The sequence below is a fragment of the Mustelus asterias genome, chromosome 4, assembly GCF_964213995.1.
Source record: "Mustelus asterias chromosome 4, sMusAst1.hap1.1, whole genome shotgun sequence".
Lineage (NCBI taxonomy): Eukaryota > Metazoa > Chordata > Chondrichthyes > Carcharhiniformes > Triakidae > Mustelus > Mustelus asterias.
In genome coordinates this window covers 42,333,738-42,355,249 of record NC_135804.1, presented here as the reverse complement: position 1 = coordinate 42,355,249, position 21,512 = coordinate 42,333,738, and the positions used below count along the sequence as shown (strand labels likewise).

General features: G+C 39.9%; 1 protein-coding gene across 6 annotated transcripts in view; it reads right to left on the bottom strand.

Annotated features, from left to right (window-relative positions):
- Window positions 1–2,959: 2,959 nt before the first annotated feature.
- chd9 (chromodomain helicase DNA binding protein 9) overlaps window positions 2,960–21,512 on the bottom strand; it is a 270,685-nt gene continuing 252,132 nt past the window's right edge. For all 6 annotated transcript variants that reach the window (XM_078210878.1, XM_078210880.1, XM_078210879.1 and 3 more), the window contains 5 exons: window positions 20,509–20,922; window positions 15,431–15,628; window positions 14,894–15,031; window positions 12,369–12,473; window positions 2,960–6,950 (listed from right to left, as the gene is read on the bottom strand). In XM_078210878.1, the coding sequence (XP_078067004.1) occupies window positions 6,078–6,950; window positions 12,369–12,473; window positions 14,894–15,031; window positions 15,431–15,628; window positions 20,509–20,922 (1,728 nt within the window). In that variant the 3' untranslated portion in view covers window positions 2,960–6,077. The remainder of the gene's footprint in view (window positions 6,951–12,368; window positions 12,474–14,893; window positions 15,032–15,430; window positions 15,629–20,508; window positions 20,923–21,512) is intronic.

Genomic DNA, 21,512 nt, shown 5'->3' with positions numbered 1-21,512 from the left:
TGTTCAGAGTTTGTCAAATCAGGAGGTGGAATTTTGCAGCCCTGTTGCGAGGGGAGTGGATGGTGGAGGGGAAGACTGTAAAACGGTGCGCTGTTTAGGAGTCCACTGACTTCAGTGGGTCTGGGGAAACCCCACTGGTGAGAGGGGCCGTAAAATTCCACCCAAAGGAATATTTTCATATATGGGTACACTGCTGTACATAAACATACATTAAAAGCCATAAAACAAAAGTAAATACAAATTAGTTCAACATTAATGATCCAGATTTTGCAGTCAGCAGTAGAGTAACAGTGCATCCTGCTGACCTCTGAATAATCTGCCTGCAAATGTCTAGCAATGTGACACAAATTTCTCCTTTCCTGACACCATTTTGAATCTGCCAAATAAGCAAATCTCCAGGTGACAGCCAATCACATTGAAGTATTCTCACGGACAGCAAACCAGAAAATCTAATCTTTTTCACCTTTTAATTAAATATTTTAAAGCAAACAGAATAAATGATTGAGGTATACATATGGATTAAGAGGGCTGAAAATATAATAAACATCTTTAATGTGCAAATTACCATAATGGAGAAACTTGACATTGCACAAATATAAAATTAGTTTTTCAGGACCAGTGAGGCTATTTAGCAGTAATTACATGAATGGTAGGCCAATAAAAACCCTGTTACACCTCATTCAACAAGCTGCAACCTTTTCAATGCTTTTACAGTGGAGTAAATAGCTGAAAAGAATTTTTCCTCTTTTTGACGAATCCTACTCAATTGCAGTCTCGGGGGATTCAACGGCACCACCCTGCAGAAAGCCGACAACTGACAAATTTCTGCATTGAACTTTGCACATGTAGTCTCCTGAAGTTGTTGTCAGTTTCAAAGAGAGAGTGCCAGTGAAAGCTGACAATGTCACTACAAGTTCGAATACATTTAAGTTCAAGCGTATAAAAGGCAGGTGAATGGAGTTGAAATGATGGTGAGCAATCATCTAAATGAGTGGAAGAAGAGGCTCAAAGGAATGAATGACCTACTTCAATACCAAACACCTATGCAATGATGACTGGTTGCAATTAGCCAGATTTGGAGCAGATAAAGGCATTGTTCAGTTTTCATGAGATGTCCATATAAATTTATCTTGTTAAATATAGATGACATGCCTCGTCTTGGGTCTACATTTAGAAATTCATGAAAAACCGTGGTCAAATTTTAACATAGGTATGTTTTTCCCCCACAGAAGCTTGGTTTCTGGAGCTTGCGGATAGCGAAGAGCATTGTCGGGCAATACAGCAGGATATAGATAGGCTGGAAAATTGGGCGGAGAGGTGGCAGATGGAGTTTAATCCGGATAAATGTGAAGTGATGCATTTTGGAAGAAATAATGTAGGGAGGAGTTATACAATAAATGGCAGAGTCATCAGGAGTATAGAAACACAGAGGGACCTAGGTGTGCAAGTCCACAAATCCTTGAAGGTGGCAACACAGGTGGAGAAGGTGGTGAAAAAGGCATATGGTATGCTCGCCTTTATAGGACGGGGTATAGAGTATAAAAGCTGGAGTCTGATGATGCAGCTGTATAGAACGCTGGTTAGGCCACATTTGGAGTACTGCGTCCAATTCTGGTCGCCGCACTACCAGAAGGACATGGAGGCGTTAGAGAGAGTGCAGAGAAGGTTTACCAGGATGTTGTTTGGTATGGAGGGTCTTAGCTATGAGGAGAGATTGGGTAAACTGGGGTTGTTCTCCCTGGAAAGACGGAGAATGAGGGGAGATCTAATAGAGGTGTACAAGATTATGAAGGGGATAGATAGGGTGAACGGTGAGAAGCTTTTTCTCAGATCAGAAGTGACGTTCACGAGGGGTCACGGGCTCAAGGTGAGAGGGGTGAAGTATAACTCAGATATTAGAGGGATGTTTTTTACACAGAGGGTGGTGGGGGCCTGGAATGCGCTGCCAAGTAGGGTGGTGGAGACAGGCACGCTGACATTGTTTAAGACTTACCTGGATAGTCACATGAGCAGCCTGGGAATGGAGGGATACAAACGATTGGTCTAGTTGGACCAAGGAGCGGCACAGGCTTGGAGGGCCGAAGGGCCTGTTTCCTGTGCTGTACTGTTCTTTGTTCTTGTTCTATGGGGTACAGTTTCAAATCCTATTCCATTTTAGAGCATATTACCTAGGCTAATATTCCAGTTGAGCTGCAATTATGTTAAATAATCGAGTGATCAGGCTGGGATTCAACTAAAAATAGCATGCGCTCAACTGAAAAGCAGATACTTGAGGCAATAGGGAGGACCAATAAGTCACAGCACACATATTTAACTTAATTGGCATGATGAGCCTCTCATATAACTCGTATTCGAGAGTACACACTAGATGCATCTATAAACTGATACTGATTGGATTTTCACACACAGACAGGCCAAAACAATGGCTAGTGTGGCAAAATAAAAAGACATTAATGGAATTGGACATTCTTTCAAGGGTGGAGTAAGGAATATGGTTGGCAAAATGAAATGGAGTTTAAGCCTTCATCTAATACTTTAAAAGTTTTAACTGCGATTATATAATAGAAGCAACGCATGTCAAAAAGAGTATTTTATTTTACAAAACTACTGAATAAATTAGGGTACATAATTTTAAAGACAGAGGCATCCTCAGGATAGTTTGTGATGCAATTACCCGATTAGCCATGGTACATGTAGGATATACAACGAATCACAGGTTTTCAGTCAATTGTATAAAATTCTAACCATTGCTTTAATTTGCAGTGTTGTGACTGCGTCATGCAGCTTGTTGTACTCTGCCTTTGGGTCTTTATCCTCAGTATGACTCTGCAGGGCTTCTCACAGCCGAACTCATGCCAAGTTTCCACAGACATCAAAGATCAGTTGTAGAAAACTCCTCAAATCAAAATTTTGCACATTAGACAGAATTTAGAATGAGAGGACACAAAAATCAATCATGGGTAGTCAAAGAATAGGTTTAATAAAAATAATTAAACTTCCATTTGCTCTATAGAACTTCATAGAAAGTAATTCAATAAATTACAAATGACTTTTAAGACTCATTGTACTACAGAAAGCCAATTCAGACTACACAGAATACAACCTGCAAGTACTGCAATTGTTCAAAATAAAAACACACTTAATCATCAAGCCTCCAGCAACATAATTAAATACATGGTCAGAGCAGCTACCAAAGTTTGACTTACAATAACTACAAATACACATATTCAATTTACCAACTCATCAGTGATCCTGTTAATGGCAGCACATATTAGTGTAATTCTTGTGTGTGTTTGCTCGTGTTGACTAATGCTACATTGGTGCATTGCATCAGCCACTGATTGTTACACATTGTTGTCTCCTGTAGTTTTACTTCTGTGGACTTTTTTTTTTAAATATTAAAAAAGCAGGACCAAAGTCATACCATCTGAACACAATTATTGAGAGTCAGTAAAAATAAAGGTAACGGTTTTAAAATCTAACCTGGAGGCAAAGGGAGACAACGTGACATTTTACATACATGTTTGAAAGCTGTGGTCTGTCAGATCTCACCATTGTAAGAGTATATGACAAAAATACTTTAATTACTAGACTTCAGGGAAATATACGTTTATATACAGTAATGCTTCATTTCAGACAGAAGGAGCAATTCGGTATATAAAGAAACCAGCACATTATAATTTAGTTTAATGCTGCCTGTGTTTAGCACTACAAAATTACTGTAAAAAATATTTAAAGTATTCACTTAGTCTGCATACTTTTTAAAGCTGTGGTATCCTCTTAGGTGGCATGTACAAACTGCATTTGAAAAATCTAAATACCATCCTACACCTACTCCAGTCTTCAAAAGTATCATTCATTGTTGACTTGAATATTAAAATCAGCACATTAATTACTTGGAGATTGCAACTACTTTCAAAGTGACTCTCACATTTGTTGGATTGAAAAATGCTCAAATGCAGTGGATCGAATATATCTTTTTGTCAAAAATGTTTCTTTTGAAACTTGCCCTATTTAGAACGAAGGGATTTTGTTGGGTGTATAACAATGCTATTTTTTTAGCAGAAATATTTACAACACAACCAATCCTTGCCAAATTCTCAGTGAAATACAATAGATAATATTTGTTAAATTCTGTACAGATTAAGGATCATACTCTAAGCTTAAGTAACCCAGAAGAACAAGCTCCAAATTAATTTGTTTGTGCTGCATAATTTGTCTATTCTATGTATTAAAAAAGAGTTACATACCTATAAACGACACAGCAAAACTGGGGATTGTAATTTGTTTTGGATGGGCATGGAATTGGTCTATATAAGCAGGCAAAAAGTGGGATACAACAGCTTTAAAAAAGTGACTGCATATTAAACCTCTCTTTGTAAACTGTTGTCTCTAAATACATTTCTAACTGTGAAATCAATATAAATTCTCAATACTGCAAATAGCATTAATTGCCTTTGCTTCTAGCATGTGGGTACTTGTGCGTGTAACACTGCTTTGCAATAATTTAAAACCAGCTTTTGACAATGATTTTTTCCAGTCTTATTACTGACAGCGGAAAGGAATACCTTGTGTTAAATTAAAATTACTGTGCATTTACCATACTTTAGTGTAACAGAATTATACAGTCAATTCATAAGTAAGAAAATGCTGCAATGCACACAGCCAATAGTGCTATATTCTGTTAGTTCCTGGTGAGCTTCTTATATCAGGAGACATTTGTTTAATTCCCAAATTCAGTACTGAATGCCCAACGTAAAACTGCTGTTCCGCATTGATTGGTATGACGCTGGTAGGTAATAGTTGCTGGGGACCTAAATTTAACTTGGATCAGCACTGTACCCACAGCCCTTTCCAAACAGAGGTTGGCATGGTTCCTATGGAAAGATGATAATGCGTGCCAAACAATATTTCACTGCAGTGAAAACAATTATATTTTCCAATGCAGCGAACTAACACACTGCTCTGCAGTGATAATAAACACTGAAAACTGTAGAATAAAATGCATCACTTCCTCTTCTACATGTATACTTTTATTTCATCAATTCCTATAGTGATTTTTGGCAGGAATGCATTGTGTATTTTAATTTACTGAACAGCTCCTTATGTATTCACAAATAAGAAGCTAGATTATGTAAATTGGGATCAAAGAATCCTTTCTGGACACAATTCCTATTTCTGCTGCCTATTTTGAGACACCAACTAATCATTCCCATGAAATGAATGACCAGGCAGAATATACTGCACGTATCAATTTGACTTCCCATGGCACCTTGCCCCTTTTAATCATTTGCAGAGAAAGAATACATGCAAGGCGAAAGCACTCACTACAACCAGCTACGTAATGTAATAAATGAGACATCTTGCAAACTGCAAACAAAGCGAATATTATAGAAACTACTTCTGTAAACCTTCTAAACTAGCACAGCTGAGGTAATAAATAAATAGCCAGTTCTATGGCTGATTGGGAAAAAAAAATCTTCCAAATAACTCAGAAGTGTACCTGAATTTTAAAACTGACAGTGCATCACAACACTTTAGCAATAAAATGCAAACTTCCATTTCGACTGTTGCCATGTTGCATTATCAAGATGTATATTCTACAGTTTTAATGACATTCATTAGCTGCCAGGGTTATTGCTGTGTCTCCTGCAGTTTGATCTGAGTACTGAAATGAGTGTCAAGGAGTTTGTGAATTTATATACAGTAAGTTAATATGATATGCATAAAGGTATTCTCATTTTCCCTAGTTCACACCAAATATATTAAATATACGGCTCTCGTGGTGCATATTTCTTTTATTAAAATTAATCCCCTAAAAAAATTAACAACTAGCACTGTGACGCTTCAGTATTTGTTACAACTGATAGCACACATGGATTTTGTTAGCCTCCCGAAACAACTTTACATGCAAGGTACCATTAAGTACTTTGTACCTTTAAACAAATACTGAAATCCTTTCAGTTAATCACAGATGAGTATTTTTTTTCCAAATCATCACTGGGCTATTTACAAATGAACCATTTATACTACCAATGAAGCTGTTCCAGTGTAAGATTAAATATATTATTTCAGATTCAGTCTTCTTCACTGGAATCTGAATCATCTGGCTGAGTTGTATCTTCACTAGTGGACAATGATGTTGTTTTCTCAGATGCATCATCTCCACTGTTTTCATGTGAAGAATTCTGTTCTGTTCTCTCGTGATGTTCTGCTGTCTCCTTTGCAAGCTTGGGCATGGTTACATTTGTGTTCCTATTAGTCTGTACATCAAAGATATTAGTCTGAGGGAATCCGGGGATAGGTATGTTAAGGCCTGGAGAGAGTAGAATGCCTGGATAAAGCATACTGGACAACAACAGGGGATTAATAGCCAGAGGACTGTTGGGTGTTGCTGAGGCAGAAGCACTTGTGGTTGGCGTAGGCTTCTTGGGAGAAGACATGGCAGAACTTGACACAGAGATTTCACTACAAACATCCACGTTTTGTTTCTCTGTCCTTTCATTTGTCCCATCTGTTGGCTTGAAGGAATCTGCAGTGCTAATTCCCTTTCTATCCTTGGGACCTGTCTCTGAAGGTTTACTCAGTAATTCTCCCATGCCAAATATATTTGGTAACCCTGCCATACCAGAATGCATCATAGGAAACATTGAAGCCAGGGATTTTGTGTCTCCTCCTGCAGATGGAAGGCCTGCAGGGAATCCCATTAATCCAGCTGTCAGTTGTAAAGACTGTAAGTTTTGGAGGTTCTGCTGCAAGCTTTGGAGGCTGCTTAAGTCCATCCCAGCTAGAAGGCCATTGGCGACCAAGGGATGAACAGTCATGGCCGCAGCAGCTGCAGCAGCAGCTTTGGTGAGCTCACTCTTTGGGCGTCGGCCTCTACGACTAACCTCCTCTCGCACAACAGGTCCAGTGAGGATGCGGTCAAACATATTTTCTGGTAAATACCCCTAGGAAAGACAAATGAGTTGTGTTAAATGTTTTGCCATATTTATATGCAGTACATAACAAACCAGGATGGTGGCGTTAGATCACCTTTTAACCTTTCCTCCTATCCTGATCAATTTTCTTCCCCGCTAACCTGGAGGCACTGGTTCCTTGTTGGCACATGGTTCCACAGGGACCAGACACCCTCATAAATCTGGACCAAACTATCATTCTTCATTTGTCAGTCTGTGCGAGTGAGTGTCAAGCGATACAGCCACAGGAAATATCACAGTCCATGCCCGAGTTTCTCACCAACAATTAGTTAGGGGTCAGAAGAGATCTAGCTTCCCTAACTCTAGCACTAAGCTTAAACCAGATCATTAAATTCAGCACCAAACTAGAATCAAAACTGGAACGGATAAAATAAATTCTTCCACAAGTGGCTGAAGCCCATTAAGAGGAGACTGAACAGGCTGAGGCTCTTAGCTGAGAATTAACCCACAAGAGCTCTTTAAGATAGAGTTTTATAAGATAGAAGCCCATTAAAGCACTTCTTTAAATACTGCTCAAATTCCATATACAAAATAAATAAGTCAAATGAGGATATCACACACACATATATATATGTATATATATATATCACACACACATACATATATATATATATATACACACACACACACACACACATATATTTAGAAGTTACAATACCGAAACAGGCTATCCAATCTGTCCCTCTCACATTTGCCATACATGCAATCATTGCTGCAATCACATTTACCCATTCTGTTCTCATAGTCTTTCAGCTATTTTAAATTCAATTCGTTAAAAATTATGGAATTGAAAGCTAGTCTCAGCAATAGTCACCATGAAACAATCATCGGTTGTTGTACAAACCCATCTGGTTCACTAATGTCCTTTAGGGAAGGAAATCTGCCACCCCTACCCTGTTTGGCCCACATGCAATTTCCATCAAACTTTTCATAATTTTAAACACTTGTAATTTATTATTTAGAAATCAGCACTGTTGTGATGGAAAAAGAAGACTAAATCCTTGAAGTCTTTCATTATATTTATGTTTCTTCCTGACAAGGAAGTTGTAGTGAATTTGTGTTGTGACTAAATAAAAGATGGCATTAATAAATTTGCAGAGTGGGCATGTAATTAGAAAATTAATTTCAAATATAGATAAATCTAAGTGCTGCATTTTGATAGGAGGAATAAGGAAGCCACATACTGTTTGGGCAATAAAACTGAAGGGGGTTAAAGAGCAGAAGGACAGATACATAAATCACTAAAAGAAGCAAAGCAGATTAATTAGGCAATTAAAAAGCAAATGGCTGGGATTTATTTCTAGAGAAACAGAATTAAAAAGCAGTGAAATTCTGTTAAACTACACTTGGAGTGCTATGCACATTTCATATTATAAAAATGTTAGCCACTGAATAAGGTTTAAAACAGATTCACAAGAATGATGTGAAAACTAAGAGGATGTACTTATGAAAGACTGAATAGGCTGAGGCTCTTAGCTGAGAATTAACCCAAAAGCAGTCTATAGGATAGACGTAGAGAAAATGTTTCCACTTTGTGGAGGAGTCCAAAATTCAAGGGCATTAAATTAAATCCAAGAGGAAATGTCCCAGACCCAATCACCTTCAGTTGCTTCATCAATAACCTTTCTCCATCATAAGGTCAGAAGCGGGGATGTTCGATGATGACTGCAAAATGTTCAGCACCATTTGGGTCTCAAGATACTGAAGCAGTCCATGTCCACATGCAGCAAGACCTGGATGATATCCAGGCTTGGGCTGACAAATGGCAAGTAAAGTTCATGCCACACAACTGCCAGGCAATGACTATCCTCAACAAGAGAAAATCTACCCATCACCCCTTGACATTCAATGGCATTACCATTGCTGAATCCCCCACTAACAACATTCTGGAGTCATCATAGACCAGACTGAACTGAACTAGCCATATAAATACTGTGGCTATGAGAGCAGGTCAGAGGCTAGGAATCTTGCAGTGAGTAACACACCTCTCAGCTCCCCAAAGCCTGTTCACCACCTACATGGAGTGTGATGGAATATTCTCTGGATGGGCGCAGCTCCAACAACACCCAGGACAAAGCAGCCCACTTGATTGCTACCCTTTCCACAAACATTCATTCCCTTCACCACTGACGAACAATGGCAGCCATGTGTGCCATCTACAAGATGCAGTTCAGGAACTCACTGATGCTCTTTAGACAACACCTTCCAAACCCATGGCTGCTATCACCCAGAAGGACAAGGGCAGCAGAGACGGAGGAGCACCACCACCTGGAAGTTCTCCTCCAAGTCACTCATCATTCTGACTTGGAAACATATTGCTGTTCCTTCACTGTCGCTGGGTCAAATTCCTGGAAACTCCTCCCTAACAGGGCTCTGGGTGTACCCACACTACATGAACTGCAGCAGTTCAAGAAGGCAGCTCACCACCATCTTCTCAAGGTGAGCTAGGTATGGGCAATAAATATTGGCTTAGCCAGCGACACCCACATCCCGTAAAAAAATAAATAAGTTCAGGAGAAAGTGCTATACCTATAGAGTGTAAGAATGTGGAACCTGTTACTTCAAGCAGCAGTTGAGGCAAATAGATGCTTTTAAGGGGGAAGCTAGCTAAGGGAATGAAATGGTACAGTGGTATTGTCACTGGATCAGTAATCCAGAGACCCAGAGTTACATTCTGAGGACTTGGGTTCGAATCCCACCATGGCAGATGGTGAAATCTGAACAAAAATCTGGAATGACCATTAAACCATAGCCATAAAAACCCATCTGGTTCATTATTTTCCTTTAGGGAAGATAAGCTCCCGTCCTTACATGCTCTGGTCTACATGTGACTCTTAAATGTGCAAGGGCAATTAGGGATGGGCAATAAATGCTGGCCCAGCAGCGACACTCACATCCCATGAAAGAATGAAAAGAAAAAGCAGAAGGAAGGAATAAAGGAACATGCAGATAGGGTTAGAGGAAGAGGGATGAGTAGAGGCTTGTGTGGAATATAAATGCTGTTAGATTAAGTAATAATCTAATCAAGGTTTTTTGGAAAGATAAATGCATTCAATTGAGAAGATACAAAGAAACTATTCCTCCAGTGCAGGAATACAAAAAGTGTAAAAGAAATAACATGTATTTCATTTAGAAATATTTTCTTCATACAAACACTGCTTTCCTAACCCCACTCTTAACCTCATTTCTTCTTTTTATATTTTGGTTCAGTTCCTTTGTTATTCTTATAGTCCTCATCAGCCCTCCTCTTCAATTTTAATTTGGTTTCTTACTTCTTAATTTTTCCATGGCATCCTAAAATTGCAAGAAATTATAAAAGTACTTATTTTGTATTTTGACCATCTCTCTTTTTTTAAAATAAACCAAATGTTCCTCTGTGGTCCTATGTTCATTTCTCATTCCACCTTATCTCAACTGGTGCCCTCAGCTATCTAAAATCTGCCCCAGTCCAACCTGTTTTCATAATTTTGTACTGACTTTACCGTCAATGTATTATTAATCAGTATATGGTAATTACCTTGCTAAGGGAAATGCTAATTAAACATGTGACATTGATTGTCCCACAAATAGAGTCAGTTGGAACACTTTGGGTGGAGGAGAGCTTCTTGTAGGTTAGTAGCACTGAGGAAGTGTCGTATAGTAAACCAGCTTGAACCGAAAAGATCAGTCTGGATCGATTCTTCCACAACAGCCACTTGATGCGCGTAACATTTACCCTTTCCAGTTGGACCTTACACTCGTCATAATGACAAAGTTTGATCCAGCTCAGCATTCATGACCAGATCCAACCATGCCTCTGCCCTTGTGAGCCCAACCCCCACCCCCCCAAATTTACTCTCACTCTTTCTAATTGATGTGGCTAATTAGAATCTCATGGAACAATAATAAATTAGTTTTTTCCACTCAAGAACAGGATCTGGAACATTCTATCTGAAAAGGTAGTGTAAGCAGGTTCCATAAATAACTTCATAAAAGGGAGTTGAACTGATACCTGATGATGAAGAACTTTATTTGGTTAAGCAAACAGTGGGGATATGGGAAAAAGCACAGTGCTCTATCATAGACCCAGCATCGCACAATGCACTAACATTAGTCTTCACCGGTGTTACAAATTTATACAATTCAGCGCTCCAATATGATGCACATTTCCCCTCCAGAATTGAGGTATATAATACTTCGACTAACAATGTTGTATTAATATCTCCAATTTATTTCCTATACTGCACTTTGCAATAAGAGCTTTTTAAAAAAAATTAAATAGAACTACTGCTTCCTCCTGATTCTTTTTGTTCAAGGTAACTTCAGACCTTTCCCTGTTTATATCTTATCCATCTGATCTGCCCCATGTCCCTCTTAACTGTTTCCGACATGAATGTTGCCCTAATATGTTTCTCCTTTCTCGATTAGCCGGCCCAGTGGCTGTTTTTGTCTTTCAACCTCCACTTGCCCATTTAAAAAAAAAACACATCACTGAAATCAGTGCTTTAGGTGTTAGCCAGCAAACAAAATTTGATTAGGGTAGAGTTTGAACTGTTGTTAACGGGACAGAAAGACCTGCAATCAAAATAACAAATAAAGCACACACACTTTCACACGGGTCTGAGAATTGTCACGGCCTCTTTATAACCACTGCCCCTGTGATTTCCCTCATTTGGATGTGAAGAATGAAGGAATAAATGAATGAGGACGAATACTTTTACTTTCATCATCTCTATTGAAATCTGAGCAAACACAAGCTCAAAAGTCACAAAACAAGAATGTTTAACCAGCATTTGCACTTCAGGTTGTAGTGCTGAGTAATTTCTAGTCAGCACTGTCCAAAGTCAACGTCTTAATTATGTTTCAATTTCACAGATCAGATTAGCTAATTATTAGAAGTCACAGTCCATCTCCACCATCTAAACTGTAAATTAAATTGATGAATTATATAAAGACTAGGCCTTGTAGAACATTGCTTTGGTTTGCCATTATTAATTCAGATTTACATTTTACAAAGCTAGAGTAATATAATTCACGATCATGATTTCAAGCCATTTTGCGATCCCAACTCTGTGAATCTCCGAAATACATTGTGGATTTAAAATAGCAGATTTATGGTTCTATTTGAATAGCACTGAACATTAAAATTACTTAATGAGATGACTGGATCTCAGAGTCAAACTGTCAGGTTGAGTTATTTAAAGATAATTACCTAGTGGTCTAAGTTTACACTTCTGGCCAGCCGTAGTTCCTCTGGCCTCATGCGGGACAATGGGTAGCAAGACTCTGCCACTAGCTCTGGTTCATGGCAATCTAATTAATTACACTTCCACTACTTCAAAAAAAGGTACAAATTACAGGGGTAGAACTTCAATATGAAACCTTTTAAAAATTCATTACTTTACTTACCGATTGCTTTACTACATTTGCCCATTCTGGAGCGATTCCAAAGTCTGGATTTTCCCGCAGCCACCTCTCTAGGTCTTTAATTGGAGGAGCTAGTGAGCCACCCACCTAAATTTTAAAAAACATGCAATTTACAGAACTCCTTTGAACATTTCAGCTTTTTTCTCCCAGGTTCTCTGTACATCGAGCCTTAAAATATCAATATTGTACAAAATCAAAAGTCTGTATCCATGACAACACATTGACATGCAATGGGTGCTTTATGAAAGGCAAACCCTTCTGTGATTGCTGGAAATCTGAAATATAAACAGAAAATTCTAGAAACATGGCTGCACGAGTGGAGAGAGCAATAAAGCAACACTTCAGATGTGACCATTTGTTCTAGCTCAAAAAAATATGGCTGATCTTGTGCGTCAACTCCACTTTCCTGCCCACTCCCCACATCCCTTTGATTCCCTGAGACACCAAAAATCTGTCTGTCTTAAAAATAATCTCCACAACCCTCTGGGGTAGAGACTTCCAAAGATTCAGATGCAAACTGCCTGCCGGCAGCTCTATTTCCTGCACACAGGAGTCAAGGTACTGAGTTGGCCATCTTTGGTCGAATGTGCATCCTCCTAGGTTGTCTTTCATCGACAGCCAACATAACCTTTTTTAAAAACACCAACTGCAACATTTGTTGCATGACTGAATGGAACAAATATATTTTTAAAATATTTTCCCGAAAGCAATGATCATGATTAATAATCAGGCATGGTAGCAGACATTTATTGTAATTAAGGGCTTCTGCCAAAAAAGACCTAGAATGGGAGAATATTGAAAGGTTAATGTTTGTTGATTTCTTTATCATTACGAATAATAATTTTGGACTGCTCATTTCTAGACACCACTGACTGCACTGAACAGTAATGAGAGTACATTGTGTGTGTTAGACACATGACCAAGTCTAATTACCTTAATGGTATCAGTGCCTTCCTTACACAACCAGCTGGCTACTTCTATTGGTTTGCACAGCAAAATTATCGAGCAGGAAAAATCCTTGCAATTGTGGCCGAGACACAAATTACATGCTAGTAATCTGTGTATTTTGTGTCTTCTTGCAATAAGCTTCAAGGCAGAGAAACCAATGGGAGATGCTTTGAATATGCTCCAGAATGATGCAGTTTAAAACTCAAGTCACATACTATGTGGCAGTTTTCATCGCTTGAGTTGCAATCTTCAGCCCATAACTTGCTGTAGCAGTGCATCCAGTGGCGTTTGATTTTAGTTAGACCTGCCCTTACACTTAATGTTTTACATTTTTAAAAATTTGTTCATGGGTTGCAGTTTCACTGGCCAGGCCAGCATTTATTGCCCATCCCTAATTGCCCTCAAGAAGGTGGAGGTGAGCCACTTTCTTGTGCCGCTGCAGTCCATGTCTTGTAGGAACACCCACCGTGCTGTAAGGAAGGGAGTTTCAGGATTTTGATCAAGTGACAGTGAAGGGATGGCGATGTAGTTCCAAATCAGGATGATGTGCAGCTTGGTGGGTGAAACTTGCAGGTGCAGGAACTTCCAAGTGTCTGTTCGTGTGCTTGGAAGGTACTGTTGAAGGTGTCTTGGTGAGTTGCTGAAGCACATCTTGTAGATGGTACACATTGCTGCCGCTCTATGTCAGTGTAGTGAGGAGTGAACGGTTAAGATGGTGGATGGGGTGCCAATCAAGCGGGCTGCTTGGTCCTGGATGGTGCAAGTTTGAGTGTTGTTGAAGCCGTTTTCATGAAGGCAAATGCAGAGTATTCCATCACGCTCCTGACTAGTATCTTGTATTTGCTGGGCAGGTTTGGGGAGTCAATGCCCTGGGGCTGAGATGATGAATCCCAACAACCACCACCATCTTCCTTCTTGCTAGGTTTGATCCCAACCTGTGGAGAGTTATCCTTTTCCACCGATTCCACTGACTTCAGTTTTGCTGGAGCTTCTTGATGCCACACTTGATGTCAAGGACAGTCACTCTCACCTCACCTCTGATATTCAGTTCTTTTGTTCATATTTGAACCAAGACTGTAATGAGGTCAGGAGCTGAGCGGCCCTGGCAGAACCCAAAATGAGTGTCAGTGAGCAGGTTATTGCTGAGCTTACTGTTGGTTATTCAAATTGTCCCCACATTCAGGGGTGAAAAATACACACTTCCCTCTCGAAAGCTTACGGATTACGGACAGTTGGAAAAAGAACAGGGATTTCAGCAGTTCTCTCTCACCAGGTCCATAACGTGTTTCATCGTACATCTTGTTGCTCACCTGAAGTTGCTGCAGCATGTGTACAAATAACAGTGTATGCCATTAGCTTCATTGTTATTTGACAGCAAATTCTATTCTATTGTTTCCAAACTATTCTCATGCTTTCAATCAGTACCACTAGCTTGTTGTGTAGGGAAAGGAGAAATTTTTTAAAACTCAAAAGGTAACAATGGGACACAGACTGAGGTTTATTCACAACGAATCATGTCTTGGCATTATATGTCATTTACTATTTTTTTAAAAAGTCACCTTTTTGGCATTTCTTCTATTTATAACAGGCACACGTTCTTCGCCAGTCAGACTTTTGACATCTATTTTGTTAGGATTTCTGCACCGATGTCGTTTTTGCTTTGGCCGATCACCCAAAATCTCAGGTTTAATAATTTTCTGAAATAAAAGGCAAACGTCTTAAAACTGTAAAACACTACTGTAATGAGTCAAAGGTCTGAAATAAAGGCTGAAAAATAAACCACATTAGTCTAAAATAATCGCAAGCAAGCCTATTGTAGTAGCTGAAATATGACATACCCACTCCCACAATGTACAATGTAGATCCAAATCAATTTAATGGAAAACCTCCAAGCATAAGAGTCTTTCATTAGTGCATCAGAAAACAGAATTTAACAAAGTATAAATCCTTTCAGTCACACTAAATAACTGCATTCAGCAAGCACTGTTTCAACATGTAATTAATCACAGTGGGCTAAACCTTCCCAACTGCATTATTTTTGAGCTACACAGCTTTGCTCACTTCTAGGCAGGTCCCCTACAATCGCAAATGCTTACTGGAACATGCAATGGCGCATCTGCCACATAGTCTGGGTGGTCTTTGAGCCACTCTTCCAAATCCTTTCTTTTTGGAGCATCATCCCCCGTGAGCCTTGTGCCATTTTTCACGTTAATCACGGAAACACGACCTTCAGCATCAAGCTGTCCTTGCGTTATACTGAAAGCTGCCTGCTTGTTGGTGAACTCAACATTAGCCTGTAAACGGAAACAGCTGTAGTAAGTCTGCAGACATTTCCAATAATGTCTACAGCACAGTTAAGAAAACAATTATTACTCGAATACTTTACAGAGTGAACTTTGTTGTATAGTTTGTTCAAGGGGTTTCTTTGACTATTACCATTGTACAATTTTAAAATGTGCTGGTTACGCCACACTGGGTGTCGGGATACAGAAGAAACATATGAAGATACAGGATAGTATTAATAATGTTAATGAATGGGCATGTAATTGGCAAACACATTCCAGTATGGATAAATGAGGGTTGTTCATTTTGATAGGAAGAAAAAGGATAAGACCAATTAGGGAGGCAGTGGCGTAGTAGTAACATCGCTGGACTAGAGACACAGCGTAATGCTCTCGGGACACAGATTCAAAATCCATCACGGTGAAATTTGAACTGAATAAAAATCTGGAATTAAAAGTCTAATGACTGTTGATTGTTGTACAAATCTATCTAGTTCACTAATGTCCTTTAGGGGAGAAAATCTGCCACCCTTACCTGGTTTGGCCTATATGTGACTCCACAACAATGCGGTTGACTCTTAAATACCCCCTCAAGGGGGAAATAAATGCTGGCTCAGCCATCAACACCCACATCCCAGAAAGAATTTTTAAAAAGATTAACTAACGACCCTTCCTTCGGATGCAGGCAGCATGCAAATACTGCACCCTATTTAAATAATTTCTGGGTCCAGCCAGCCAACGTTAAATGCATCAAGCAGCTGCACACCTGAGCAGGGGAGGCAAATTGTGAGAGGCTGTAGGCACTACCTACTCTGGCTGGAGAAGGTTATGCTGGTTGCGGAAAAGTGTTATCAGCTAGAACACTGAATTATGACAGAGATTTTCCAACACTGCTCTTGAGCATTTGTATCACCCATCTGCAGCCAATGGGGGTGGGGAGGGGGGAGGGGGGAGGCAGGGCAGGAGCCCCTTCAGATAAAGGGAATGGGAGCAATTAGTTGTGGCGGTCACCGACAGGAGTGCTTCTCCAAGGACCTAGATGCAGTCCCACAAGTAGTACAATGACTTCACGACGTCAATAAATTAAACTTCGAAAGTCATATCCTACCCAATGGCATCATTAGCCTCACAAGTACTGCCCAAATCAGCACGCCTCCAACTCAACTATCAATGACCTCATTTATTCATGAATCAAACCCAACACTCTCATGCCTCTCTCATCACAGCCTGCTCACATTGCCAGCTACTCAACCATGCCACTCATCACCCAAACACATTGTATCACACTCACTGACACAATGCCCTCTCCCTTGTAGGGCAGGATGGCGTACAATCAGAGGCAATAGGAGCTAACTGGTTACAGCCATGGAGACGACAGCGGTTGCCATCATTAGAGCAGCCATGATTGAGGCCAAAATCTGTTCTCTTTCCTGACCATTTCCAATTACAGATGGTTAATTTCCCAACTAAAGACAACAGCAATTACAACAGACAGAAAGGATACAACTGGACAGCTAAATAAAATTAACAGCTGTGGAGAATAAATCACCAACATTTCCACCCATCTCCACATGCTAATGTAACAAACTGTCTCCAGTTATAAACTTTCAGTTCCAAGGCTTATTTATTGCATCCTTTCACAAGCTGCAACAAACAGCAAGATACTCGTCTAAAAATGTTTTTCCATTTTTCCCAGGAAATACAGGCCGAGCAAATCACAGAATGAGTATCATGACTCAGTGCCATTCCCCTGCTTTTCCCCCATATCCTTGTACATTGTTTCTACTCAAATAATCACCCACCTCCCTCTTGAATGCCTCAATTGAACCTGCCTCCACCACACTTCCAGGTGGAGCATTCCAGATCCAAACACGTGAAAAAAAAAATTCTCACATCGCATTTGCTTCTTTTGCAAATCACTTTAAATCTGTGCCCTCATTCTTGATCCTTTTATGAGTGGGAACAGTTTCTTCCTATTAGCTCTGTCCATTTTGAACATCTCCATCAAATCTCCTCTTAGCCTTCTTCTAAGGAGAACAGTCCCAACCTCTCCAATCTATCCTCATAACTGAAGTTTCTCATCCCTGGAACCATTTTTGTAGACTTATTTCATTTTGTTGCATTTAATGTGGCCAGTGGAAATGAACCACCACATCAATGTTTTGCTCGAGGAATTAAAATCTCCTCAAGAGTGCCAACAAGCACTCAGAGAGGGGAGGGCGGAGAGAGAGGGGAGGGCGGAGAGAGGGGAGTGCCAACAAGCACTCTGCCTTCCCAATTCACTAAGTGTTGTACTAGTACTTGAGTGCACAATTAGCTTCACATAAACTTTAAAAAGTCTCGACTTGTCCACTTCAAGGTGGGCCCAACCACAACCTGATTCATTGCAACGACTTCTTCAGCCCTGATTTCCACTGCTCTCCACACTGCAGTGTCTCAGACGCAGTTCTTGAATCTAGAGTATTTAGGAAAATTATGACCAAACATATCTACAATTTTCCCATTCTTTTTGCTAAATAGCCTGGGTTGAGACCATTAGGATTTAAATATATGTCAATCTTATTTTCTCCATTACATTTCCTTTTAAAACTTTAAATTCCTTCCCTTGACTTATTTTCAGGAACCCCTGTACCACTGGTACCTTTCTGTACTGTGAAAAGTGCGTCAAATTACTAATTTAAAGTAAGTCTGCCATTTCCTTGTTATCTGTATCCACATACACGAAACATATAACAGCTATAAGACCATAAGATATAGGAGCAGAATTAGGCCACTCAGCCCATCGAGTCTACTCCACATTCAATCACGGCTGATATTTTTCTCATCCCCATTCTGCTGCCTTTTTCCCATAACCCCTGATCCCCTTATTAATCAAGAACCTATCTATCTCTGTCTTAAAGACACTCAATGACCTGATCTCCACAGCCTTCTGTGGCAAAGAGTTCCACAGATTCACCACTCTGTCTGAAGAAATTCCTCCTAATCTATGTTTTAAAGGATCGTCTCTTTAGCCTGAGGTTGTGCCCTCTGGTTCTAGTTTTTTCTACAAGTGAAAACATCCTCTCCACATCCACTCTACCCAGGCCTCACAGTATCCTGTAAGTTTCAATAAGATCCCCCCTCATCCTTCTAAACTCCAATGCGTACAGACCCAGAGTCCTCAACCATTCCTCATATGACAAGCTCTTCATTCCAGGGATCATTCTTGTGAACCTCCTCTGGACCCTTTCCAAGGCCAGCACATCCTTCCTTAGATACGGGGCCCAAAACTGTTCACAATACTCCAAATGGGGTCTGACCAGAGCCTTATACAGCCTCAGAAGTGCATCCCTGCTCTTGTATTCTAGCCCTCTTGACATGAATGCTAGCATTGCATTTGCCTTTCTAACTGCCGACTGAACCTGCACGTTAACCTCAAGAGAATCTTGAACAAGGACTCCCAAGTCCCTTTGTGTTTCTGATTTCCTAAGCATTTCCCCATTTAGCAAATAGTCTATGCCTCCGTTCCTCCTTCCAAAGTGCATAACCTCACATTTTTCCACATTGTATTCCATCTGCCACTTCTTTGCCCATTCTCCAAATCTGTCCAAGTCCTTCTGCAGCCCTCCTGCTTCCTCAATACTATCTGTCTCTCTACATATCTTTGTGTCATCTGCAAACTTAGCAACAGTGCCTTCACTTCCTTCTTCCAAATCGTTCATGTATATTGTGAAAAGTTGTGGTCCCAGCACTGACCCCTGAGGCACATCACTAGTCACCGGCTGCTATCCTGAGAAAGACCCCTTTATCCCCACTCTCTGCCTTCTGCCAGTCAGACTTGAGCTACATAATTATTAGTGCATATTCTTGAAAACCCAGTAAAACAATTCTAATAAAAGACGCTCAAGTTGAGTGGGTTTTAAATAGTCACCTGAGTTTCTATGAACCAGAAAAGGAGGTTTTCTGGGTAACAAGTTACCTTTTCAAGGTAACAAGTCAAATTCTTGGGAAAAAAAATTCTACACAGCAAGTAAATCAAAACAACTTTTACTCTGGCATTTGTTTAGTTTGGGTCACAAATAACCAGCACTGGACCACAGGTTCCTCACTTTTACACTGCTAATTCTGACTCACTCATCTTGGGAGCACAATTACAGATCCTCATAAATGAATCTAGGATCATGATGCTGGGATACAAGAGAAATGTTGGGCTTCGCACTAAATCTGGAAACCAGTTTTTGCATTGCCCCTTTTGAAAGTGCAATCCCATGCTGGAATATGACTCCACTGATGTTTGTACGTTTTCAGCAGAGGTCACTGGATAGCAATTAAAACTGGGAATCCTTGAATACGAAATATTCTGCTGCCCTAAAGCATTACACTCAATAGCTTGTTATTTCCCCCTGTACCTCAGGTTTACTGACAGACACCAGTGTGGTGCTCTGACTGTCATTCCAGTTGGTATCATCTCATCTAACACAGACTGAGGATTTTATTTGTAACCTTCTTGGTCTCGTATGTTGGTGGCTGTACACCAGGAGGTGAAAGTTTAACACTGAGTTAGCAAGGAAATACTCATGTAGTGCTGATGTGGTGTGTTGAAGGTAGTGGTTTTGGGCAACCGAATATCCTACAACAAGAGCAAAACTAAAGGGGATCTGATCTGCTCAGCAAAGCATAATTCATGTCAGAATGAGAACAAAGGTGAATTACAACAAACATGGAGAAGTTTGGTAACAGGACTTTGGCTGAAGGACAGCAGAACCAATAAGACAACTTAAGCAAATGAGGGTAAGCAACGAAAGCTAGGTTTTACACTTCTTCATTCATCCTACAGTGAATCTGCATTACAGACTTTATTCCGACAAACAACTCAGCGATAACAATACTGAAAATATACACATAAAACTTACCGGTTGCATTGATTTCCTGTTCATAAAGAGGATATCTATTCCTTCCACATTCTTTTTCCTTCCTCTTCTCTTTTTAACAATTGGTTGGCCATCCAGTAGGACCCCATTTGTACAGTGCCTTGATATCTGCTGCGAAGTGCCTGCTAATGCTGATTTAGGATCAGAGATCACTGTGGAGGTGTTGCTAGGTAAACTGGCATTGAATAACACTGAGGGTGACAAAGAGTTGGAGCTCCCAGCACCCAGTAAAGATTTGGAAAGGTCCACAGCCAGCTCCTGGCTGCTGTCAGAGACAGAATATAAATCATGCAGCCGGGCCATGTATTGCCGCTGATCTGAAGTTCCTTCCTCAGCCTCAAGTCCTCTCTTCTGACTGAGCCTTTGTTTCTGAAAAGTTAACTTCAATCCACCTTCCTATTGAAACAAATGCTAATATTAAAAAAAAACCATCGAAAGGTGTCAGATCTACCTTTCCTACTGAAGCCGTATTCATTAAAATTCAATGTTTGGAGAACAAACCTCAACCATATCTTAGTTCAAATATAAGCACAGGCACTCAAATATAAATGTATGTAATATACCCTTCAAACATTTAGGCACAAATGCATTTTTAAAATATTAATAGGAGAATTATACTGCGTAGCGTGTTTAAAATGCCCAGCAGTAACTAGTAACTGATATAGGTGAAGTAAAAGGTTGCATCAATTAGTCCATTTCTGAGATTCACAGTATTAGTTTTTCTTTCATAATGTTGTCCTCTGTCACAACCTGGTACCTAGTGACCATTCTTCATGCCTGGGTTTAGACAGACTGCGCAATTGGTTATTCCATCAAAAAAGAATTAGAACAGTGAGATGAATTAATACATCAAGAATTATGATTAAACTATTGCACATTTGAGGGGTCAATTTTCTAATAAATACTTACACATCGAAACAGGTATACCCTTAATGTGCCCCATTCAGAATTTTTTAAAAATCTTTTAGGTTTCACATGTACTGCAC